Here is a 24,567-nt window from a genome sequence, read left to right as displayed (position 1 = left end):
TATTCAGGACGACATGGCCACAGCCAGAGGCCTCATTTGCACGAGTAAAATACTTATTGTACAAGGCTGACACCCCCACCCCCCCAAAAGAAAGGGCTGCCCTGGGACTGTGAACCTCAGTGAGGCCTTGCAAGAAGGGGGCGACTGGAGGGAGCGTTGCTTTTTCCTCTCAATAACGAGCCTCCTGCAGCAGGTCACCTAGAAGCGTCAGTTTAATCTGGATGGGGATGAGCAGGGGGGCTCCAAGGCCTTGGACAGGGTGGGGGGGGTCGCACCAACACACCTCTGAGGCAGGTTTCTCCGAAGCCCCCCCTCCCCATCCTGTTCCCAGCAAGGGAACCACATCCTTTTAAACAGAGAAATGAAATAGCCCAGTTAAATGTGTCCACTCACTCAACACATAATTGTTCACATGGGTCAAGCTGGGTCATAGGCAGCTGTCTCCGGTTCTGGTTGGTTGCTTTGCCAATGCAAGAAAGCAGCTAATATCACTTAAAACAAAACCCCAAATCCAGTAAATATAAAAACTCTTCAAACAATTCCAACTTTGAAAGAAGCAGCTACTTCTCAGTCCAGGGAGTGGAATGTGAGTGCGGCCGATGAGTTGAGGCAGTTCAGCGCTGTGGACAGCCGGGACACGGAGGCGGCCGGAATGGGAAGGAGAGCAGCAGGAGCCAGCAGGCCGCCGGCCAGCATTCCCACCACCCCACGAGGGAGGGGGGGAAGGGGGGCCACCCCGCTGGAAGGGACCAAGAGGCCTGGGGACCCCTCTGGCCAGGCCCCCCCACCTCCCCTTCCCGGGCTAAACACAACACCCAGTAACATTCAACAACGGAAAGCACGTTGAGCGAGGAGGGTCCAGTAGTGCCGTGGAGAAAAGAACTGGGCCGATGGCGCTGGGGCAGGGCGGTGGTCAGGCCAGAGTCGCCTGCTTCTCTTCCGGGGTTTCCTCCAGCAGCTGCATGATGAGTTCGTGGAGGGGCTTGCAGACCTTTGTGTAGCCAGCCCCCGAGAGGTGCAGAAAATCAAACATGTCGTGGCAGGAAATGGTGCCGTCCGAGTGCACAAAGCCTCCGTCCACGGCCAGCAACTGGACTCCGGTGAGCTTGGGCAGGGAGGCCTTCAAGAGCTGGTTCACCTTGGAGTTCTTCTGCCGCAGGGGGTTTGGTCTCTCGCCTCTCGGGAGCAGGCCCTGGAACGAGGGAGGAGGGGAGAAGGGGGCGGTCAGCAGGCTCCTAGCCCTGCGAGAGGCTCGCCCCCAAGCCCTGGCCGGACGTGGACCCACAGGCCCCTGTAGCGAGGGGAGACCTTTGGTCTGACGTGTCTTTCACCTGCCAACTTCTGATCCTGAACCATCTCCCACAGGGGCGTTTTTGGCTTTTCCAAAGCCATTTTTTAAAAAAAGGTTCATATCTGTATGCCGAAAGTTATACTATCATGTATTGCTCCTACGTAAAGCATGGCCATCTCAGAGTTGCCTTTGTGAAATAAATTGTCCCCATGCTTACAAAAATTAGGCTGTCAAAAACCATGATTAAATGAGGGATTGTCTGGGGCAGACTCCCAGTTCCCTTCTCCAACTGACTTTCGGGAGCAAAAACTAGCAGAGTTCTTCTCCAGAGGTTTCCCTTCCGCAGGGTTAAAACACCAAACAAGTGACATGCTACTTTTACATACCAGCACAATGGTCTTAGCCTGGGGTTGCCGGGTATTGATCAGCCTCACGACGGCCTCTATTCCGCCCGCTATTTCCTCTGCTGTGTTTTCGTGGTTGTTGGTTCCAACCCAAACAACAATGACCTGTGATGGAGGGCCCAGAAAGGGACAAAGGCCTCAGAGGAGAAGGCAACGTTGCCTGTGGCCCTACAACATCTCAGCACCCACAGAGCGTGGCAGGCAGCAGCTCTCCCCTCCCCTGCCACTCACAGATATCAATCAGACTGTGAATTAGAATAACAATAAGAAATGCTTTGGATAGAACAAGACTTAGCAAAGGGCTCCATGCGTGTGTGTGTGTGTGTGAGAGAGAGATTATTACAGGTGGCCTCTTGTTCTTTCTCACAAGTACAGGCACCCTACCTTGGGCTTAATATTTTCCAGTTCACCATTCTTCAGTCTCCACAAAACATGTCCTGTAGTGTCTCCACCAATCCCAAAATTCAGTGCATGTAATGGTGAAAAAAGTTCTCGCCATATCTGCAATGATAAATTTTTGGAGTCATCCTTGAACAAAGGCAGTGGATTTCAGGAATACGCTATTGATACGCGTAAGCATTCAGAGGTTGCTTAGATGGACTTCCTAGGTGACCTCAAGGCGAGGTGGCATGGAGGAACAGCACTCGTTTCCCTTTGCGGAATGTTCCCTGTCTGGAAGCCGTAAGAGGCGAGGGTAGACCCTGGATAAAGGGGAGACTTCAGAGGTGGTGGGGCAAGGGGCGGTTGTCCCGTCGCTGAAGGAGAAGAGGCCCAAATTGTGGGAAATGACTTACAAATTTACAATGGGAGTGGCCTATAAGGAAAATTTATATCAAATGTTTTACCAATGGCATCTGCCACCAGCGAGATTGGTCAAAATGTTTCCAAACCTGTCCCCAGAATGTTGGAAATGCAGTCACAGACCTGGAACATGTTACCACATATGGTGGATTTGTTTGCATGCAAGGAAATTCTGGCAAAAAGGTAGGGAATGGTTGGAAGGAATGATGGAATGTAAAATTCAAATGAAACCTGAACTATATTTATGGGGAATATTGGATTCAAAAATGGAAAAAAGATAAACAGAACTTAACTCTTCACACACTAACTGTGGCCAGAATTACCCTTGCACAATAATGGAAGCAAAGAAAGAAAAAAGGGTTTCCTGAAGGGGATTAGTAAGATTTTAGAATGTGCCGAAATGGATAGGATGACAATGGAATTAAAAGGAAAAGAGGAATCGGACTGCTATAGAATTTGGAATAGATATTACAATTGGATAGAAATTAGGAATTAAAGTAAGAAACATTAAAAAACTAAAACTGGAATGATAAAATATTCATGACTATATGAAATTATAGGTTAAATTACTAATGGCAAAAAACATGTACCAACTTAAATGGTGTAGAAAAATAGTATATATATTTTGACACGAAATAATTGTAAAATATATTGTACAGTGTTCTTAATGTTTATATTTGTATGTATTCTGTATTTGATTTTTGTCTTATTTTTTAATTTGTCTTTGGATTTTTGTATTTCTTAACATTGGAAAATTAATAAAAATTATTTAATAATTTTTTAAAAAGAAGTTGCTTAGATTAAAAGGGAAGATTCAGGCTGAAGGCAAAAGTCCGTCCTGGGTCATTTGCAATCCAGATATGGACAATACTTAAAGCACCTTGGAGACTTTTGATTATCTGGAGGCCTGGAAATAATCCTGCGAACTGTCTGGACAGGGAATGGAATCGCTCTGTCTTTGGAAAACTTGCCATGCCCTTTGCCAACTGTGCCACACAACTAATAGCACCCAAAGCAGCCAAGGCCTGGCACTGCCATCCAGCACAGCGATGCCTTCGGGAAGAGTTTCTCCCTGCACTGAGGCGGGGGTGGTGGTGGTGGTGTGTGTCCGCCTCTACCCGCTGACCAAGCTGCCTCCCGGGGAAGAAGAGAAGCAAAGGCAGTGGCTAGTGTTGGGCGGGCAGCCTTGGCCTCCCGGGCTGATGAAGAGAACGGGGGGGGGGGCGTCCGGTACCTCGTACTGCTGCAGCAACTGGACCATGGAGTCCCCCACGAAGAGCACGTCGGGCTCCTTGTCCTTGCAGTCCAGGACGAAGCGGTTGTGCTGCGGGGAGGGGAGGGGAAGCAGCGTCAGGGCACCGCCGCCCCCAACCCCCCCCCCGCCGACTAGAGCCCCCCCCCCCCTCGCCCGGGGCTCACCTGGGACATCCAGCGGCCGTCGCCCTGCAGGTCTTCGGCGACGTGGGCCGTGGCGGCCGGGTTGGCGTCCCCCTGGCTCCTCCGGTCCCTGCCGGGAGAGAGGGAGGCGAGGGGGGGGGTTAAGTGGGGGCCTCCCTCCTTCCCTCCCTCCCTCGCCCCGCCCGTCGCCATGGGAACCGGCCGCCCAGGGCCCCGCGGCGCGTGAGGAGGCGGGTTCGGCGGAAGCCGCCCCTCGCTCGCCCGCCCCGCACTCACGCTGCCGGCGACTGCGGCTGCCCCCGCGGCTCCATGGCGGCTGCTCGGCCACGATGCGCTCCGCCCGCTCGGCCTTCCCTCAGCCTCCCCGCGGCTCCGACGGGCGCGCCCCTCCCCCGCTCCGGCCGCCACTCACTGCGCCTGCGCCGTGACCCGCTTCCGCCGTCTCCGCAGCTCCGGCCAGAAATCCCGCCTCCGGGCTGCCTGGCGCCTCGGCCGTCTGTCCCCTAGGGGGCGCCCTCGCGGGGGCGGGGAGGATGACGCGCCTGGAGGGGCGGGGCCTCGCCCGGTGACGTCGAGCGGCCTCCAGGGGGAGCCCCGGAGCTGCCGGCCACGTGGCTCGGGCGCCGCCGCTTCCGGACAGAGGCCTAGTTCGGCGGCCCCGCTTCTGCCCTGGTTCTAAGCGAGGCCCGGGGCCCCGACGGCTCAGCCCGAGGGAAAAGCCTACAGACGGGGGTGGGGGGGCTGTCGCGGGGCCTTCCTGGAGGTCATCTGGTCTCCCCCACCCCGGGGGTTGTTGAGCCGGAGCGGCTGCTGCATATGGGAAGAGGCCCCCACTGCCGGGCAGCAAGCGACCCATATGGCCCCATTTCTTCAGCACCCCCATCCCAAGCCTCGCGGCAACCAAGGATTTTCGTGGAATGGACATTCAATATTCGAAATCTACTCAGCTGAGCCTGATCACCCGAGTTGAACATTTCTTCGGGATCCGAAGGAGCCGGTTTTTAAAAATTGGAAACCATACAATGTTAACTTTTGCATGATCATCAGTCCCAAAACAAAAATGTTTATTTTTATTTTTTTGTAGAGTTGCAAAGGAATCACTTTCTTCATGCAGGTGAAGGAGGAGAGTGCAAAAGGTGGCTTGAAACTAAGATCATGGTATCCAGCCTTCTGAATTCCTGGCAAATAGATGGGGAATACAGCCAAGAAATTGCTCCTGGGGCGGAAAGCTATGTAAAAAAAGCAGAGACATTATTACCCTTCCAACGAAAGGGAGCATCCTCAAAGCTCTGGTTTTCCCAGTTGCAATGTTTGGCTGTGAAAGTTGGACCATAAGAAAGTCTGAGTGCCAAAGAATGGAGGCCTTCGAATTCTGGTGCTGGAGAAGACTCCTGCCAGTAACGTGGCCTGCAAGGCAATCCAACTGGTCAGTCTTAGAGGAGATCAAGCTTGAGTGATCTTTAGAAGGCCAGATCCTGAAGAGGAAACTCAAATACTTTGTCCACAAGTATTTGAATAAGCCTTGCTCCAAGGCTGATAAGTGCAAGGCAAAACTCTTAAGCTGTGAGAAAGGAGGAAATAAAATATTTAGGGCTGGAGCCGGGAGTAGATGAGACTGTGCCCTCTTGGCAGCCCAGAACATCAGCTGCTCTCCTGCCCTCCCCCAGATAAAATGTCTTATCTGGCCTTTCTATTGAGTTTGAGCCAGAGAGAGTGAGGCCATTTGGTCTTCAACAATTCTTTGTTGGGCATTTTTGAGGTCACAGAACAAAACAAGGCACAGATGACTGAATAAAGGAAGACGGTGGTAGAATGGAAATAGCCAAATAAAGCAATGGCACAGAATATGCTTTTTCACTTGAAATCCACAAAAGGTCAGCTTAGCCATCCAAGGATGAGGCTCTTGCTTCCCTCCCTCCGTGCAAGGGTTACCCTTGGATTCTTTTCTCAACAGGCAGCCACATACCTGTTGTTTGCTTTCAGGGGAGATGATGCTCCAGTGTTGTCCCTGGCAACCGCTGGACTGCTGGAGACTAATTCAGCTGTTTCCCTAGGCAACAATTGGAAGGGAACAGTAAAAGATGGAGGCCACAGATCTCTACGTGGAGCAGAGCCCATCGGCCAGCTACGAGTTTGCGGAGAGGGGCGGCATACAAATCTAAATAATAAATAAATAAAGTCAGACCCTTTAACTCTGGGGGTGCATCTCATGCAGCTTCTCCTTTTACCATTGCCTGCATGGTCCACGTCTATAAACATATGGACCAATTGTGCCAAATTAATCACGAGTGGTCAACATTTGTGACGTAACTGTCATTGCCATACATTTAGCTCTCAAGTTCTGGATAGCTTTTTCCATGGCTGGGTCAAGGTCTTTTGGTAGCTGCTATTAGTGGAAGAAACTGACGAAGAGGAGGGATATAAAATGGGAAGTTATCCTCCTCTTGCCTTTTGAAGATCTGGTTTAAAAAAAAAAGACAGAAAAGGGGAAATGTGTAGATCTTGTGAATCACTTTGAATTCTGCCCACCAGACCAGATCAACTCGCATTTTCTCATACAAGAGGCAGAGCATCAACAGCCCTAGTGGCATAGTGGTTAAATGCAGCATGGCAGGCAAATTGCCCAAAGACTGGAGTTTGATCTGTACTGGTTCAAGGTTGATTCAGACTTCCATCTTTCTGAGGTCGATAGAAGGAGGACAAATTGTTAGGAGCAACATGCTAATGCTGTAAACTGCTTAGAGAGTACTGCAAAGCATTGTGGAGTGGTATATAAGTCTGAGTGCTATTAATGTTGATAGCTATCAGATCTTATGTAGGGTGCCCCAGATGGCTGCTCATCTTCCTTGAACAGGATCCAGTTAGGAATGGGGCCTTACAACAACAGGGCATATGGAATGTCTAGTCTCTGTGCAATTACCCTTCTAATGAACTCAAATATGGAACTCTTCTTCCCCACGCTTGTTGCCTGTAGAATGCCATAGGAACATAATCCATGTTTCAGCAGGCAAAAAGCCGGTCTATCCAACCTTCTGTGGCCAAATGGACGCCTGGGGCCAGTTCCCAAGAACATGAAGCAACAGCAATTATCACTTGGTTGTGCCAGCAATTCACACTAAGACCTATTTTGCTTTTCCTGTTGGTTGAAACATCACTACTTAATAAACCACCAACTACTGAAGTGCCTCAGTGATTATGAGGAAAATATTTTAAATGTACAAAGAGAAACATTAACACCAACCATTATGATAAATCAGTCTGTTTATAATGCATATTTAAGGACTTTTAAAGAGCCAGCAAAGAAGCCAACTTCCTGAATTTTAGGGAGTGTGCTTTAAAGCAATGTTTCCCAACCTTGGCAACTTGAAGATATTTGGATTTCAACTCCCAGAATTCCACAGCCAGCAAATGCTGGCTGGGGAATTCTGGGAGTTGAAGTCCAGATATCTTCAAGTTGCCAAGGTTGGGAAACACTGCTTTAAAGAACTGGGAGAGTGGAATATAGGACGGCAACTAGTTTCCATTGACAGCTGTATCCTTCATGAAGTTGCTCAGAATCTGAGATAGGTAAACTAGGTTTACCAGGAGATTTTTAGTCCAGAACTGTAGACGGCACAAAGTACGTAGTTCTTCCCGGCTCTTGCTAAGGAATCCCAGACTGGAAGTTGCTTCTCAATTCTAGTTTCCACCTTCAATCCGGGGCAGCACGATGCCTTCTGAGCCTCTCACTACACTGACTGTTATGGAGCCTGGCCTGGAGTGTCCAGCGCAACCCAGTATCTGACTCAACTTTCTCCAACCTTTTTAGATTGAGAGTGAATTGTTCTTTGCTCCAGAGGCCCTCCGAATGTCCCATTCTATGGAAAATCAGGAAGTTATTATTTCTGGTTGGGACTTGTGAAGAATTAGTCCAAATTCATCTAATCTGTATCCATTGTAAACTAAAAACTATGCTAATGCTACTATTTTGGTCACAAGAACAACAGAGAACACTAAGACCCCGTCTTATATTTTCAGGTACCCTGAAATAAGCGCTTGGCCTTATTGCCATGCACTCAATTACCAGGGGAGGTCTCATTTTGTTCTATCTTCATGTTATTTTATAAACTGCTGAGCGGAGCTGTTTCATATTTATCGCATAAGCTTTTCCTTCGCTTCCCAACTTCCCTTTCAATTAATATCCTAGATGACGCCACTCAGGGCGCCGTCGGGATCTTGATTTGCTTCGAGAAAAGCCTGTTTCTGCCACGGGCTCCATTTGCTGCCTTCCTCGGGGCTGCTTTGCGGGCGCCTCTCCTGCAACTGCCCGGCGACGGAGGCCTCCTCTACCAGGCCGGTCAGTGCCGGGCACCCACCACGGCCTGGCCGCGCGTTGAACGGAGCAAGCGGGCTGAGGGGAGGCTCTCCGGGGCCGGCGGGGCTCGGGCGGCCTCGCTTCCCCTGCAGGCCCCGCGACGGCGCCGGTCTCCCGAAGGCGAAGCGCGTCCCCGACGGAGGTCTCGGCGGCTTGGGCCTCGGCGCGCGCCGTAGCGCCCCGGCGCAGACCAATCGGGAAGTCCCGAGCGGCGCTGACGTCCTCGCGCGTCACCGTCGTCGCTGCCGGGCGCGCTCCTCCTCCGCCGGTTGCTATGGCGGCGGCGGCGACCCCGCCCCTGTGCGGATGAGCTCACGCGGTGCCGCAACTCCGGGAGGCGGAGGCGGCGGCGGCGGCGCGGGGGGAGGGTCGCGGCCGGCTCCTTCAGGGTAAGATGGCGGCGGCTGCTGCTGCGGTGTCCGGGGGGGCCGCTCTGTCGGCGCCGGGCCCCCGCCTGGCCCCGCCGCCCCCGCCCGCCGCCCGCCCGCCGGGCCCCGCGCGCATCGGCTACTACGAGATCGAGCGCACCATCGGCAAGGGCAACTTCGCCGTCGTCAAGCTGGCCACGCACCTCGTCACCCGCGTCAAGGTGAGCCGGCCGGGCGCGCTACGCCACTCCGAGGCCTTGCGAGCGGCTACGAGGGAGGGACGAGCAGGCCCCGGAGGCCCAGAGGCGGCGCCGGTCTTGAGGCCGGTCTGGCAGGCCCGGCGGAGGCGCCCGCTCTGGCCTGGCCCCGGGTGGTGGTGGTGGGGCTCTCCGCTGCCGTGGGCAGCCGGGCCCAGGTGGAAAGGGCTCCCGGGGCGCCCGGCGGTTGAGGACGGAGGGCCGGTGCCTGGGCCGCTTCTCCCGCCATGGAGCGGATGGGCCGGAGGAGCGGAGGGCTCGCCGTCCCCGGAGTCCTCCCTCGGGTCCGCTTGGGAAGCTCGTAGCGGCTCAGCCTCCGTCCCGGGTGGATCTGGTCCAGAGGCCTAGGGCTGTCCGGGGAGCGCTTGGCACTCCGGCTGGGGCCCCTCGGCTGCCAAATCTGGAGGAGTCCCGACTTCCGACCCCTCCCCTGGGTGTCCTTGGGATGAGCCCGCAGGACCCCCGAGTCCCCTCTGCGTGCTGAGGCTTTGCTGGGGCAGAGAGCAGGCCCGGTCCTGGGTGCCCCTAGCCTAGGCAGCCTGCTTGCCTTCTCTGGTGCAGCACCTGTCCCGGGAACAGCACCTTCCCCCGCGTGAGGCCCAGAAAGCCAGGGGAGACTGGGCTCTTCTCCCAGGGCGGGTGGGGGGCCGGGTGGGGGGGGGAGCCCTTGCCTTCTGGACCTGCAGGAGCCACCTTTTTATTTGCTGCTGTTTTCAGTTATAGATCATTACTTTGTGGCACCTACATTCTTGGAAGTTTACCTGGTAATGAGTCTTTTGTGATTTGAGGGATGTTTATTGGAGGAACGCTCTAACAATATTTTAAATCAGTTACTTCCATCAGAAAAAAGATATTTTCTCTCCATTTCTTTGGTCCTTAAAGCTCAGCTGCGTTTCGTAAAGACTCTGTGATGAACAAAGGTTGCTTAGGCAGGATTTCTCTAGCTTCTGTGTTTGGTGGCCTTTCCCGGAGATACAGAGAGCGCCGACTGGCTTCAAGCAGACGTCCGAAACAAATGCACGATAGTTTGCACGTTCCGCCAGAGGGTTTGGATGGTTCAGTCGGGGGCTAGATTTGGAGGAGGAAGAAGACCCCTTCCAAGGGCGAACCACTCTGCCTGGAGACTGGCGTTTCCTAGGTAGACAGAGATGTTTATGGGGCATTTTTTGAAAAAAATGGGATCCTGAGACATTCTTTGAAAAATGCACTTCCACTTTATAATAAAGGGTTTTTTTCCAATAGTTTGAAAGTTGTAGAAGTTTATTTATACGTGTATCATCTGAAATATTTTTACCTTGTTCTTCAGAAGAAAGAACTTCCACAGTATCAACAGAGGTTAATAAAAAGTTGTGCCCAATTCTCATTCTTCGGGTTTTAAAGGCAGCACAAAAAGGGGGATGACTGGAATAACAGTGAATTTGGAATTACATGTAGTGTTTTGGAAATGTCTCACTGATAAAGAAAATCCTGAGAGAATCCAAAGGTTGCTTATCAAAACTGATGACTGTTTTATGAGACAAATATAGCAATTGGCCTCAACCATCCCAAGGGCTGGCCTTCGAGAGCCAGAGAGGGGGGATCTAAAGCTGTCCCCCTCTTCCTCCCCCTCCCCCAGGCAAAGAAGGAGCATGGGGTGCAGAGAGGCTGACCCACCACCCCAATATCCTGCAGACCCTTGAATGCCAACCCTTTGGGCGGCTGATCCTCAGGATTCTCTCTTGAGACTTCCATTGCAACAGGCTGTGCCGCGCTGATGCCCAAGCCCCTCACTGTGTGCAGGCTCCCAAGGGTCCTGTGGGGAGAGGGGCAGAAGGCCCCTCCCTGCCCCCGTCATCCTTGCGCTGATCTGAGGGCTCCCGTTGCTATTGCCGTGGCTGTTTAGTGGGAGTGGACGAAGGGCTGGGCATGCTCTTGGCTGCAGCCGGCCTGGTGCTTATCTGCGTTCCTCCAAAGGCCAAGTGAGTCTCGCCTCCCTCCCGGTCCTTTGGGAAAGGAGAGCAAGCCCTCACATCCTTCAGATGGGGGGCTGAACAGCCTGCAGGGTGGGGAGGGCTGCCTGGCTAGAGCTTGCCCTCCAGGGGCCCGCCCTTCGCCCCCTTGCCCCTGCCGGCACTGGAAGCAAAAATAAGAGTGCGGGGGGGGGGGGGGATAAATCTATGTATTTTGTGGCTACTTTGCTGAAAGGAGAACCTGCCTGTCCTTTTTTGTTGGCCCTACCAGGAAAAGGCAGCTCTGCTCTGCCCTCCGAAAAGGGCCCCTCTAGGATGGAGGCGGCAGGCAAGCAGCACAGGGCAGGGCAGCTGGTGGGCCGCCTGCGTGGCTGGTGGGCATGAAAGGAAGCGCCGTCCCCCCCTCTCCTGGTCTTCCCTGTGTGTCAGTGTCAGAGAGACCCTCGTGTGCCTCCCAAACAAGGCCCCGCGGCAGGTCCTCCAACCTGCTCTGCCTACCTTCCCCTCCCCCCTGCTGAATCTTGTGGGGGGGCTGCTCTTCAGCAGCACTCCTGGGGGGCCCTGTGGTTTCTCCAAGGACCTGGACAGGCTTGCAAGAGAGCCTCCGTGGGGGGGGGGGGAGGAAGGGGGGAAAGGAGCCGAGAGCTGCTGCCAGTGTCTTCCCTCCGTGATTCCCTGGGGGCTTTTTGAGTGACGGGAGGGAGGATGTGTTCAATACTTTCGGGCTATTAGCTCCAAGAGTGTTGTGGGGGTGGGCGTTCCCGGGAAGGGCTCCGTCTACGCAGAGCCATGCAGGGGGTGGGACATGGCAGCTGAGGAAGTGGTGGTGTAAAGTTTGATGCCCTGGATGGTTGTGGACCCCCGTGCTGGCTCCGCGCTCTCTGGGGGAGCCTGCCCTCTTCACTGGCCGGGCGAGAGGAGGCTCAGCGTTATGGGCCTTCTGCAGCCTCCTCAGTGCTCATCAGGGGCGGTCATTGTCCTCCACAGAACAAGGGCTGTACTGTGACGTTTTCACCAAGACTGAGTGAAAAAGGCCCTTCAGCTGCTGTTGTGTTTAGTGTGGCTGCCTGTTGCTCTTAGCATAAATAGCAGAAGGAGAAGGAGCTCAGAAGAGACCCTGGACCCCCCCGTGCAGATTTTCGGAATCAAAGTAAGGACACTCACCCTGGGACACCACCAGGGAGGCCTTTCGGGCCCCTGAATGCGACTCCTGGCGAGGTCAGTGGCAGGTCCACGGGGTCTTCTTGGGAGTAACAGGGGATCGACTTGCCATGGCCTTTGGCCGTGATCCCCCAACCTAGGCTGCGTTTCCCAGCTGTCTCCGTCCAAGCGCTACCTGGGCCCATCCCTGCTGAGCCTCCTTCACACCTTTCTCCTGAAACTCTTCTTGGCTGAGGGGCTTTGTCTAGTGGGCAGAGGAGCCTCCAGGCCTGTCCAAGGCTCTTCCGTGTGTTAGCTCTCAGTCTGAGCTGTTACACCTTTGGGAGCTCAGCCGTGTGGCCTAAGCAGGACCCTCCCACTGGCCCTCTCCCTTCACTGGAGCTGGGCAGGTTTGCCCGGCCTTGCTAACCAAGCGCAGTGTTTTGGTCAACCGGCTGTTGCTCTTTCCTCCCCCCTCCTCCCCGGAGTGGGGCCAAATGCTGTTGCGGGCGGAGGTCTTCCCTCTTGCTGTTTGAAAGCAGACATGGTTCCCCCCACTCAGCCCCCCCCCCCGCTGCTCTTTAGGCATCGGCTGGTCAATGACTGGAGGAGTTTGCAGGTGCTCTCATGCTGCCCTTTCCCTCCCAGTCTGGAGAGTGGTGTGTGATTGCTGAGCAGCTGGCGTGGTGACCTCTGCCCATGTCCGGCTGTAGTAGTCTTTGGGGGTCCGAGTGCCTGTGTGCATTAAAGCCTCTGTTTAAAAGCAGGTAAATGCACCCCCTCCCCTAAGAAAGGCTGGTCTCTCTTTGTCTACTGTTTGGAAGAGCCAGTTTCCCAATTTAGTGGAGGGTCATTTCACCTGATATTCCTAGAGATCTATTGGTGGAGTGACCGGAGGGCCTCCACGTGCTTCATCGGCAGATGGCTTTTTGCTCCATCGAGTATTGTTGTCTATGGGAGGAAATGAATGCATGTGCTTGGGGAGGGAAGTGATTTATGTGGAAGGGGATCGCCTGGGGGTGTCCAGCGGTGGAGCCCGCTTTTTTGGAGATAGGTGTGAAATCCGTATCAATGGAAGAGCTGTCTGTCCGTTAGCATTCTGCGGTTTAAAAGTGGCAGCCGGACACCCGGAGGGCTGTAGATTTTGATGAGAGCACACTTGAATCCAAGTCCCGTGGACCGAGGTCTTTCCGTTTAGGTTGCTGGGTCAACTTTGTAGCCTGGCGTCTCTGGAGGCCCCGAGGCTGCAGAGAGAGGACAGGGGCTGAAGCCGCAGCGAGTCTCAGCCACGGGGAAGCAGCCGGTGTCAGTCAAGGCAGGAACTGCGTGGACTGCAAAACAAATGCCTCCCGGCTTTCACCATGGCAACGAGGGTCCCTGTCACTCAGGAGGAGAGGGGAAAAACCAGACAGGGTAAGTTGGGTGAGGGGGCAGGACGGGAGACTGGCATCGCTTGGAAGTTGCTTTCACCGCCAGGGTAGCTGGCACGAGCGGAGGCCCTGGGAGCCCTGGGATGCGGAGGGTTCGGAGGAAGGGGGGAGAAGGCAGCTCCAAGAGACTTTTTCAGAACCAGATGGAAATCGAGGATGCTGCGATAAATACACAAGACGGATTGTTGCATTTCCTGCACGCGTCCTGCGACTGCACCTGCCTTGTTTGTGGCTGCGTCAGGCTTCGGCCTCCCCCTTCGTCTTTTGTTCATGTCACCCCGGTGGTCAGATCATCGGACACGCGTTGCTTGTCACTGCCCTCCATCCCTGTTTCCCTCCCCCGCGGCTGGTACCTTTGTCTTCCTTCTGGAATCTTCCCACTGGGGGTCCCAGGGAGACCGTGGGGCCTGATCCCGGCCTCCGGGGTGTTTGCTGCTCCTCTTCCCTGGGTCTGCCATCAGTTTAACAATCCTATTTTCTAATATTGCAGAGAGCAGGACCCTTTCCCCCTTGACCCAAAACTGCTGGGATCTGCGTGTACGTGTGTGTGTGTGAGAGAGTGTGAGTGAGTGATACGATTGTTCAACCAGTTGTGCATCCGCCCAGCGGCAGCCGAGTGCAGCCCACGTTGTGTTGTCCTTCTCCTTCTTGGGATTTCAGAGGAGGCTCCTCAGAGGCTTTGCTGAACTTGTGATTATATCCCCGACATTCTTTTGGTCAACTAACAGGTTGCTCTGTCTAAGAAGCGGATCAGCTTGTTTGGCGTGTCTTGAGCTTTTCCTAATAAACATAGGCTGGCTTGTGGTGAGCAACGTGGTCTTTTAGAAACGTTCCCAAGCCGAGGGCTGTCCAGTCCCTGCCTCAAGCAGCCTCTCATGGCCCTGGTCCCTCCTTCCCACCCCTTCAGCTCCCTGGGCAGGCAGGAAGGAGCGGACGTCCACACGCGGGTCAAGGCCCTTCATGGCGGTGGGTGCTTAAGTTCATTGGGGCTGGCTGGGAGTTCTCTTAGCCCTGTGGGCGCTTGGCGTGGTTTGCTGTTCCAAGTGGGCAGTTTCCTTTGCCCTTCCTTGGTCACCTGTCGCCTCCTCCGGCCAGGAGCCTTTCTCTCCCCCCCCCCTTTCCCTTGCAGGCCTCCTCTGCTCCTGTGCTCCAACCTTCATTCCAGCAGGTCGGGAACTTCCTTAATGATCCCGCCCGCCCCCCATTTCCTACAGATAGCCCTTTTGCCTCTGCGCTGGAGCAGCGGTTTCCTAAGCTTCGCCCTCCTCACGGCAGGGGTCAGTGGCTGTGCTTCGATGGCAGTCGCGTGTTTTGGAGAAGAAGCTTCAACCCCTTTGCTATTTTCCTCTGCCTGCGGATCCTCTCCTGCCTCCGTCGGCTTTTTAGAAGCTGGTTGAAATGGGCTCTTCCGTAGTGGAGTGGAAAGGGACAGCCACGTCCCAGTTTCATTGGTGTAATCCTTGGACATCCAAGGTGATAAGGATCCTGCTGTCTTCACCTGTCCAGGCAGCCCCTCTCTGTTGTTTAGGAGGAGACCCAGGACAGCCAACCTCTTTCCCTTTCTTTTCTTCTGTGTTCTGGAAGACGTTCGCAGTTAGCAAGACGGAGGCCTCCCCAGTCCACTGTCCTTAGTCCAGCTCCCTCACACCGGCTCTTCCTTATCTAACAGTCCCAACCCTCCACTCTGAACCCTTCCCCAAATGCTCTCAGTCCTCGTGTGTGCCTGTGTGTGCTGATTATTCTGAGCCCTCTCCCTCCCACTCTGGGCAGCCCTGGAGGCACCAGGGACCCCTTCAGCACCTGGCTGTTTGGTGATAATTCTCATAAATGGCCGGACATTTACTCAGCTCACCCCCCCCCCCCCCGGGATCCCTGACAGGGGGGCTGATGGCTTGTCTGAAGGGATTCTCAGACTGTTCCCTAACGAAGTAGGGGAGGCTTTGGATTGTCTCTTGGGACCTGGGGTTTTGGGAGGGATTCTTGTCAGCCCCATGGAGGGCACCAACTGTACCGTTGTACAGGCCGGCTTTAGTATCTGCTTGGGGTCACCAGGGCAGCAAAACGTGCTTTTCCAAAGAGGGTGATTCGGTATTGTTGTCAAGAAAATCACATGGATGTGTCCCTGAAATCTCTAGGAATGCAGCTTTGACGCCACATACCCCAAAAATGACATTGATAAGAACAGGGAACAACCTGATATTGGCAAAAGATTGGTGTAAGATATATGTTTGTCTTATTTCTCTGCGAATTTAAAAGGATGTTACAGCCCAGTCTGGCTGATAGGACCGAGGCAGCAGTGTGTGAAGTATAGATCTATGTGGATGGTCATAGGCTGTCACTGCCCAACACTAAAGGGCGTTACGTTGGCCCAGGCAACATCCACAATCCAGGGCAGTCCTGGAGTGGGTGGGTGCCTTCATTCCTCTTAAGGGAATGATGATGATCCCCTGCATTCTTAGCCATGGTTTACTGAACAAGCCAGAATGGTCTGAATCCAGAGAGTTGCCCATCAATAAAGAAGCGAAAGGTGACTCTGTGTGGTTTGTGAGGCTTTTAGGGCCGTGGTCTCCTGCTTCTGGGGCAGGATAACAAAACTCTGATCCCCCACCCCCCGGCTGAAATGCCCTTGGGCTCTCTTGCCAGGGAATGGGCAGCCAAGGGGGGCATGTCCTTGGCCACACTCCCCCTCCTCTCTGAGAGGTTGGGGCAAGCCCTGGAGCTGGTGTGCGTCCTATGGTGGAGGGGGAAGGGAAGACCCTCCTGGTGGGTTTCTTTGGGGTGGGGGGTGGGAGTGGGGGGGAAGGTAGGCAAACTGCCAAGACAGCCGAAAAGAAGCTCCTTGTCTGGTGTCCTTTGAGGGTCCCCTGGTCTCCTCCTCGAGACAGCCGCCCTGCAGGCCAACCTGATTCCACCTGGAAGACCCTCCCCCCAGGCTCTTCCCTGCAGGCGGCTAAGCCTTCCTCAGCCGCCCTAAGGCAAGGGACCGCCCTGGTCTGGGGGATGCTCCCTCCAAAGCGGACGCCGAGGGGGATCATGGCCGGGCTTTGCACATGATCTTCCTCAGGAGCAAAACAGGCGGATGGGGCAGTGGTGGCCAGAGAGTTCATCCACTGCTAAGAGCAGCTCTCTTGATCGTCTCCGGGGCCTCCAGGTCCCCTGACAGCAGCCGGGATCGGGATCGGAACCAGGATGTTACCCAGGGGGTGGGGTGAGGGGAGGTCAGCGTCGGGGTCTCCCGCACGGCAGAGGCGGAGGAGGGCGGTCTTGGGGTGTGATCGAAGCCCCCTGGGATCCCGCGGAAGGCCTGGAGCTGCCTTCCCAGGACTGGGGGCGACTCTGCGGTGTCCCACTTGTGGCTTCTCTGATGCGCTTGTGCAATTTCTGTGCTTTCGCCCTGTTCAAGTCGCAAGCGGAACCCTCAATTTGGGAGTGTTGAGATGCTGCCTTTCGTCCAGTTGCAGATGGCTTCAATTTTGACAAGAGGCTGGTTGGCTGGAAGGCTACGAGGGCTGGTCCCCAGATGCGAGGGAGGGGCACTGGGGGAGGGAGCGATGCACCTTTTGGGGAGGGGGCATCTGGCATTGGCCACCCACAATCGCAATCATTGAGAAGTGGAACATGTGTATCGGCTCAGGTGTTTTCTAGCGCTGGTCTCAGGTTGTGAGTATCAGAGAGCTTGCCCCCCCCTGCCCTCCCTCCCAGCTCCTCCGCTCCTGGAGAAGGCCAGCCCTCTGGGCGTGGGGACCCCAATTGGCTTCCAGGGGCTGCGCTTCCTTCCTCCTCCTCCCTCCCTCCCTCCCGCGCGAGGATCACCTAGAAGCTCCGAGAGGGAACAGGAGCTGAGCTTTGCCTTCTGCCCTTGGTCCGTCCCCAGGTGCCCACAGCCCCCTCCTCCCTCTCAGCGGTCAGTGTGATTTATGAAACGGGCCAGGAAGTTATAAGCCAGGAACCGGACAGGGTAATATTGGGAGAGCTGGTCTCTGTCCCCTTTTTCCATGTGGGGAAGACGCCCCTTCTTGTGCTACATGAAATTGAGGAGGGATTTAAAAACATTCATTTGGGACAAGCCCCTCTTTCTTTGGTTTGTGTGTGTGCCAAACCTCCCCCCCATCTACAGAACCTCAGCCCCCCCCCGCCCAATCAATCGACCAGCGTTCGTAAGGTTTGAACCATGGAACAAGCCCCCCCAATCCAGGAAGGCAAGGACGCAGCTTCAAAGCAGGTAGTGTGACCTGTTTCACAATCCTCCGGACAAGAGGGACCCTTCCTGGATCCCTGGCATAATTGTGGCCCGGTGTTGGGCGTTGCCGTTGGAGTAGCAAGCCGACCCCTGGCGTTTCTCTCCACTCCGGAGACCGAGGGAGGAGCCCGGTTTGGAAACTGACCGATTGAGCTCCGTGTCTCCTGGGAGGGTCCCTGCCATCCTGCCTGGCTCAGGGGGCAGGTCAGCAGTGAGACGCCTCTCGTGGCCGCAAAGCCTCCTCCTCCTCCTCCTCCTCCTCCCGGGCGTGTGTCTGTGTTTGGTGCCCTTGTGCCCCCCAAAACTCTCTGCCCCGCCTCCTCCGTGTCCCCAGCTTCTCTTATCTCTGTGTGTGCTGGTGCTTCAGACAAAACACATGGGGCCCAGAGGGTGAGGGGTGCGCAGCACATTGCAGGGAATGTGGAGACTGAGCTTCAGCTCTGCTGGGTGGGTCTCCTCCCTCCCTCCCTCCCTCCCTCCTCTTCCTCCTCTTCCATGTGGGCGGCAGCAGTGGTGGGCAGGGCCCACGGAGGAGGGTAGATTCAGCCCTTTAATCTCCCGAGGTTTTTCCACGGCAGGGATGGGAGCATTCCTGGCCCAATGAATCACTGTTCCTGTAGGGAGCCTTTCCTGTAAACACGTGTATTTGTGTGAAACCTCAAACCTAATTTTTAGCCTGCATCCTGGGTTGCTGTCGCAAATAGAGGACAAATGGAGGTGGTGTGTGTGTGTATGGGCTCCCCCCCCCCCCGGTGTGTTGCTGGGGCCCTTCCCCTTTCTTGCAGCTGGAATGATGCTCCCTGCCCTCAGGCGCTCCATGCGCAGCCAGCCCCCTTTTTGAACAAACAAGGCCAAACAACATTCGGGGGGGGAGGGGGGTTGGCTGTGAAGTCCTGGCGGAGATAAGAGGCCTGTTGCAGGAACCTGGAGCTCTGCAGCCTCCCTCCTTTTGGCCTGCAGCCGGCTTGGGCCCATTGTGATACAGGGGCCTGTCAGCCGGACGGGAGGGAGACCTCTGGGTTTCACCTTGGGGGAGGAGGCTCCCTTGGGCACCTGGGGCTGAACTGGGCAGCGTGGCTGGCACCAAGCGGCACTGCCAGGGCTTCTCCTGCATCCTCTGCCAGTCCAGTGCAGGGGGGTCTCCTCGCTGTGCCTGGGACCGGTCTGGCTTCTCCTGCAGGGGCCTGTAGACCAGGAGCCCCCCAACCCCTGGCCCCCAACTGCACCCGGCCTGGGAAGCCTCACCCAATGGAATCGAACCCCTGGGGTGACGTCCGCCTCCTCCTCTCTCTGCTCTGAGCCTTGGGTGCAAGGGCTTCACCCCCGTGTCAAACAGCACCGGGACCAGGACTGAGGCCCTGGACGTGTCCCGGTTAATGTGGAGCCACTGAGGAGATGCCCAGAGGGTCCCTCTCAGGTGACCCCGGTCTCCTTTCCCTTCTGCGCCTCCTGTTTTTTCCTGTTCCAGGGGGGAAGAGGTCCTCTGGACCCTGGGATTCGGAGCTTGCTGCTCCAGGGCTCTGGATGTAAACGAGGAGGGAGGGGAGGGGAGGGCAGGGCAGGGGGGCAAGGAGGGGGAGAACGCTGTGGAATGCCGTTGAGGTCTCGGTCGGCCTCCTCCAGCCTGTCCGGGAGAGCTGTCTACGTCACTCTCCTGCAACTCCAGCCCCTGAGACGGTCTTAGGAAACCTTGGCTAACTGGCCGAGTGCCTGTCCAGCACACAGCCCCCCCCCCCCCCGCATGGGAAGAGGAGAGTGAAGCTGCAAGGCAGGAAGACCTGGTCTTCTGCCGGGGGGGGGGGGGGGCTGCACTATTTGGAAAGGCGTCTGCAGAGCATCTCGTACCCGCCTCCTTTCAGTGCTGCAAAGCGGCTCCTGCCCCATGGAGTGCAACCCCAAAGCTCAGTGAAAATGGGGCAGATTGCAAAGAGCCAGGCAGGGGACCCCCCCACCCTCCCGGGGCAAAATGCAGCAGGCCTCTTCCTGCCCCATTGCAGCCGTGGGAGAGGTTTCCGGCCGACCCGCAACTCTGCGCACCGTCCACCCTCCCTTATCTTTTGGCACTGGAGAGCTGAAGCACAGCCACGCCAGGAGGAGGTGGGAATTGCCACCGTGTTGACTCCTTGGAGTTCAGCCCACAAAAGACACCGGCTGAGAAGGGACAGGCCCCCGTGCCCCTTGGAACTCGGGCAGCCTTTGGGAATTTTCTTCCTCGCTTCTTCAAATATAGTAACAATTAGTTTCCAAGAAGTTTTTGTTCAGACAGAAATACATCTTGTCTTAAGCAAGGGAGAATAATTATGGCCACGAGAGGCTTGGCGAAGGAGGCCGAGTCGGTCGTCCACCGATCCCTGGGCACTCAGGGGCTGCTTCCCAAGCACTGGCCCTGAAGGGAACCGGGTGGGAGTGGCGACAGGCCCGGCTCGCGGCTGGGTGGGTGGGTGGGTGGGTGGGTGGGAGCAGCCCTTCATGGCAAGCCGTCTTGCAGAGGCTGGGGACGCGGGTCAAAGGAGCAGGACGCTTGAACTCTTATCAATATAAACAGGGTCCCCCAAATGGAACCCCTGCTCCTCTTTTCTTCTCACTGGCTGGCTCGGCTCGACTGTAGTGTGTGGCCTTCCCCAACACAAGGCTCAGCCACTCCAGCTTGATTCTGGCTCTCGTTTGTCTTGCCCGGTTGGTGTGATGTGTGAACCGTGATAGCATTCTGGTCTATGCAAAGCCGGCCGCTGTGGCCTGGCACAAAAGATGCTTAGAGTGGTGGCACACATAGCTCAGGGCTTCCATGGCAGAAGATGGACAGGAAATGCTGCCATCCCGAGGGTGGTGCAAGGTCCGGGACTTACAGTAATGCTGGATGTTTCCTGACCAATATCAGCAGATATCGGCCTGAGGACCAGAGAGTTTCCGTATGGATGTATTCTGCCTGGAGAGATGGTGAGGCCTGGGAGAAGCCACAGTTAGGTCCTCAATGCAGGACACATCACAACAGAAGTGGGACTCTGGAGAGGAAGAAGAGGCCTTTGGAATCAGTCAGGTCGGGGCTTTGGTCCTCTGCTCGCTTCTGTCCCCCGCACGTCAGCTGAAAGCAAACCAACAGATGTCCGTCAAAAGTGGCCTCTGGGTGTCCCATTCCTGCCTTCGCCTGGACAGAGCGAGCTGGAGGTTTGGCACAGAGTGACTAAACATGGGGGAATCTGGGCTGGCTCTTCCTCTAGTGCCCCCGAGGGTGTTCCGGAAAGCAAGCAGTGGGGAGATGGAGGGCAGGGGTCACCTGCAGGCTGGGGTGGGCCTTTCGGGAGCCTCTGCAGGTGACCAAAGGGTCCTCAAGAAGTCGCTGTGCAGCTCGTGTCACCCAAATTTACCTCTGCTTCTCCCTGGTTTCCATGGGAACTGCTGGCTTGATTGCTGCAAATGGCACAGAAAATGCTTGTCAGAAGTTAATTTGAAAGGTTCCAGATTCCCACCCACCCCAGTATCTCAAGGTAATTTGGGTCCCAAAACCCAACTGAAATTGATCTAGCCAGGAGCACCTTCCTTCCTTCCATCCTTCCTTCCTTCCTTCCTTCCTTCCTTCCTCCCTCCCTCCCTCCCTCCCTCCCTCCCTCCCTCCCTTCCTGCTGGGATTATTAGTGAGGCAGCAAGGGGGAGGTGCCAGGCGCTCAATCTCACCCCCCCCTTCCGAATGGGCCCCTGAGAAGACTCTCTCCCAGATGTCCGGCCCCTGAAGAAACATGACAGAGTGGAAGAAATTAAAAAATGCACCAGCAAAGCGCTTTGCAAAGAGGTCACTAGAGAAGTTAATAAAGTTCAACCTTAAAATTAAATACACCAGAAACAAAAAATCCAGGCAGGGAACAGCTTGAAGTCGGTGTTTTCATCATGGCTGAACAATTACTGTATTTTCAGAGTGGGAATCCGAAGCGCTAAGGCAATTAGCAATCCTACCAAGTGAGATTCTAACTTCTAAAATATATATTGATCCATTGAACCCAACAGATGGCCAAGCTCAGCTACGGCACCTGTGGACCACATGCTAAACCGTCAAATGTGCAACATTAGGTGGCCGGCATGAGGCTAATTTTAAAAATGGACCCCGGGAATCCAGAAAGTTAGACTGGTCACCTGGAGGCTGTTATGAATAAATGAGTGAAAATAATGATTAAAGACAAATTGCCAAGCTAATAAATTTATAAATATTGCTGGAGACTCTTCCTTTCTTCTGTGAAGAACATGCCGGACTTCTTTGAGAATTCTCTCCGTGTGGATAATTCTGCATATGTTGCTTATATAGTTTCCAGAAAGCTTCTGGTAAAACCTTGAATCAAAAACCTTCTAGCACAATTAACCATAATATGAAAATAACTAAGTTCTTCTGTGGAACAATAGCCAATTAAAAAATTGGAGTACAAATGACAAGGTTTATATGGTGTCTGCCGTCCGTGTTTCCCAGGGATGTTTGCAAACTATCATGAGGTAGAAGAAGAAGGTGACCACGTTTCCTGAGAACATCCAGAGTATTTGTGCTCTCAGCAAAAAGAAGAAGAGTTCTCCAAACTACCTTAGCAAAATGGACATAGAAAGTGTGGTTTAGAATAAGCACCAATTGGTGCCCATTGGCCTAAAGATTCCTAGGTTCAGTTGAAAGCCTGGTATTTCCTGAGCCGGCCAGGCTCCAGGAAAAGGCCAGTTGGGAGGCAGTGGCCCAAACTGTTGGGGGGTCCGGTTTCCTGTTGGGGTCTTGGGAAAAGTGACTTTGGCAGGAGCCTACGTAGCCCGGCCATGCTCTCCTCTTGGCATAGCGTGGCTCTTACCAGAAGTGTTACAGAAAAGAGGTGGAAGAGGCACAGTAATAACAGAACCAGAACAAACCCGTTAAGGGAGTCATTTTTTCTTCCTCTCTTGTAATATGACGAGGATTTGGAAATTTGGTGATGGGAAATTTGTGAAAAAGAAATGTTTTCTCATAGAGGAGAAATGCAAACTCTAAAATTACTGCTGGCAACAAAACCTCCGGAGCTTGTTGTTTCTGTTGGGAATTGCAAATACGCCACTTGCTTGTTGGGGAAAGTGTCATTGCCTTTGTTCAGCCTGAGTCTGTGGCCATCCCGTTGTGAGGACAGAGGGTCCGAGGGGACCGGCCTTTGGATGCTTTGCGTCGTTACAATATACTCAATATATTCATTTTTAAAATGTCTTTTCTGTGAAGACGCTGCTTCTTCTCTTTCCGAGCTTCAGTGCTTAGAAGCTGCCCTGCTTTTTTTGCACATATAGACAGGACAGTAAAGGAGATTTTGGTCCAGACTGCTAAGCCAGCAAGGGACTCTTGCTCAACATATTTAAACTAGACAAACAATTATATTACGAGCAAAAGCTTCTGCCCCGTGGCTCCCTCTTCAGACCAGGGGTGAGAAGCTGCTGCTGTTATCAGGCTCCACCAAGCACCTGGTTTTTTTCTGCGTAGGTGGAGTAAAAGGAGCCATTAGACGCAGTGACCAATTCCTCTGGGAGGGAGGGCCAGTTGGGGTGCAGGCCTTCTCCTCTTCCTGAAAGCCGTCCAGGTTAAGCGCCCTGGTGGTGCTTTGGGAGGTGCCTGTCGCTGGGGAACCTGCCCTAGATCCAGGATGTGTCCGGGCTTGGACCTCGGAAGGATGACCTGTCCTGCGGCCGGCTGAGCAAGGAAGGAGCATCTCAAGCGCAGGTGTGTCTGGCTCCTCGGGATGAATCATTCTCCCCAGGTGAGGAGGAAGAGGCCTTTGGTCATCCCAGTGGAGACAGGACAGACGAAGGCCAGGAGCGCACAAGAGAGCCACCACCAAGGAGCCAGGGGAGAGCATTCATGTACCAGACTGTACACTACGTAGATCTGGGTTTTTTCTAACCCCTAAAAGCTTCTGGCCATATACATGGTTGACGGGGAAGTCCCGGTGTCAGTCCTTCCAAGAACACCTGGGGATTATATATAAACAAACCGTGGCAGGTCATCTCTCATGCCCACCCTTGTCACGTTAAATACCATCATTTCCAAGAAAACGATAAAGAACAGACCTTCCTTTAGATAGTGAACAAAAGGGAAAACATATCCTTGAACTTAAGGAAAACGATACAAACAGACAATAGATTTCAAAAAGGTTGTTGAAGAATCTACATTTCTTCTGAAAAGAATGTTTGGGAAGTCTTTGAGGATTTTCAGAAAGGGATTTTGTGGACCACAGCATTAAAATCTACCAGCCAGGCAATAAAGCTGAGAGGTGGTTGGACCTTTGGATGACAAGGAATCAAAGATGGACATAGGGTGTGCATGTGTTTGGTCTTGTGTGTTGTATGCAGTATGTGTAGAAATACGAAGCTGCAAAATGCGTTATCATTTTCAGCCAAGGAGCCATGAAAGGACTTTGGTGGGAGCGGCCATTCCTCTGTTAATGGTGGGCAACGGAGAAAGCATCAGAGCAGGGGTTGGGGCTCCCAGGTGGGGCGGGGGGGAGGCACCTAGCAATTATGCCGCCAGATCCTTTCAGCCACCAGGCCACCTTCCTTGGGACGGGCAAGGCGGACACCTGGTGTTGGAGGGAGAGCATAGGGCTGGGACAAAGTGGCCTTGGTTTGCAAGGGCGGGATGCCCAAAGAGCCTTGAGCCCATGTTTGCCATGCCTAGCAGAACCCAGGGGAGGCCACAAGGAGGCGCTCAGTGAGTGACATCAGCGGTTTGTCAGTCATCCTCCGAGCAAATCCAGTTTGACCCCACTTAGTCTCGGAGGATCAGCCCAAGAATGAGCAGAGGCTGCTGGTCCTTTCATCTTTAAGAGCTGTAACCAGGGTGGCAACAGTCGTGGGCTGCTTGCTTGGTCACCCCTTGCCCTTTGGGTCCAGGGGCCTGGCCTAGGGCAGCCCGGGACCCAGGTTCAGGTCAGCAGGGCCATTTCCCAGGAGGAGTC

The 24,567-nt window shown here is 54.5% G+C and overlaps 2 protein-coding genes and 1 long non-coding RNA gene across 4 annotated transcripts in view; 1 reads left to right on the top strand and 2 right to left on the bottom strand.

Annotated features, from left to right (window-relative positions):
* Positions 1-194: 194 nt before the first annotated feature.
* Positions 195-4,391, bottom strand: PAFAH1B2 (platelet activating factor acetylhydrolase 1b catalytic subunit 2). 2 transcript variants are annotated; one of them, XM_070765786.1, is made up of 6 exons: positions 4,307-4,391; positions 3,916-4,003; positions 3,731-3,820; positions 2,080-2,196; positions 1,678-1,800; positions 195-1,192 (listed from the first exon to the last, which is right to left on the bottom strand). In XM_070765786.1, the coding sequence occupies exons 2-6, from the start codon at positions 3,922-3,924 to the stop codon at positions 914-916; spliced, it is 618 nt and encodes a 205-aa protein (XP_070621887.1). In that variant the 5' UTR covers positions 3,925-4,003; positions 4,307-4,391; the 3' UTR covers positions 195-913. The 2 variants fall into 2 exon arrangements, with proteins under 2 accessions (XP_070621887.1, XP_070621886.1); XM_070765785.1 differs by lacking the exon at positions 4,307-4,391 and adding an exon at positions 4,171-4,289.
* Positions 4,392-4,924: 533 nt separating this feature from the next.
* Positions 4,925-8,364, bottom strand: LOC139175010 (uncharacterized). The gene is made up of 3 exons (XR_011560455.1): positions 7,477-8,364; positions 5,861-6,052; positions 4,925-5,455 (listed from the first exon to the last, which is right to left on the bottom strand). It is a non-coding gene; the product is annotated as an uncharacterized lncRNA (long non-coding RNA).
* A 213-nt stretch (positions 8,365-8,577) lies between these two features.
* SIK3 (SIK family kinase 3) overlaps positions 8,578-24,567 on the top strand; it is a 34,532-nt gene continuing 18,542 nt past the window's right edge. The window contains 1 exon segment of the mRNA XM_070765714.1: positions 8,578-8,837. Within this exon segment, the coding sequence (XP_070621815.1) occupies positions 8,643-8,837 (195 nt within the window). The 5' untranslated portion in view covers positions 8,578-8,642.

The sequence above is a fragment of the Erythrolamprus reginae genome, chromosome 12 (genome assembly GCF_031021105.1).
Source record: "Erythrolamprus reginae isolate rEryReg1 chromosome 12, rEryReg1.hap1, whole genome shotgun sequence".
NCBI lineage: Eukaryota > Metazoa > Chordata > Lepidosauria > Squamata > Dipsadidae > Erythrolamprus > Erythrolamprus reginae.
The sequence above is the reverse complement of the archived record's forward strand: the minus strand, read 5'-3'. Positions and strand labels throughout refer to the sequence as shown.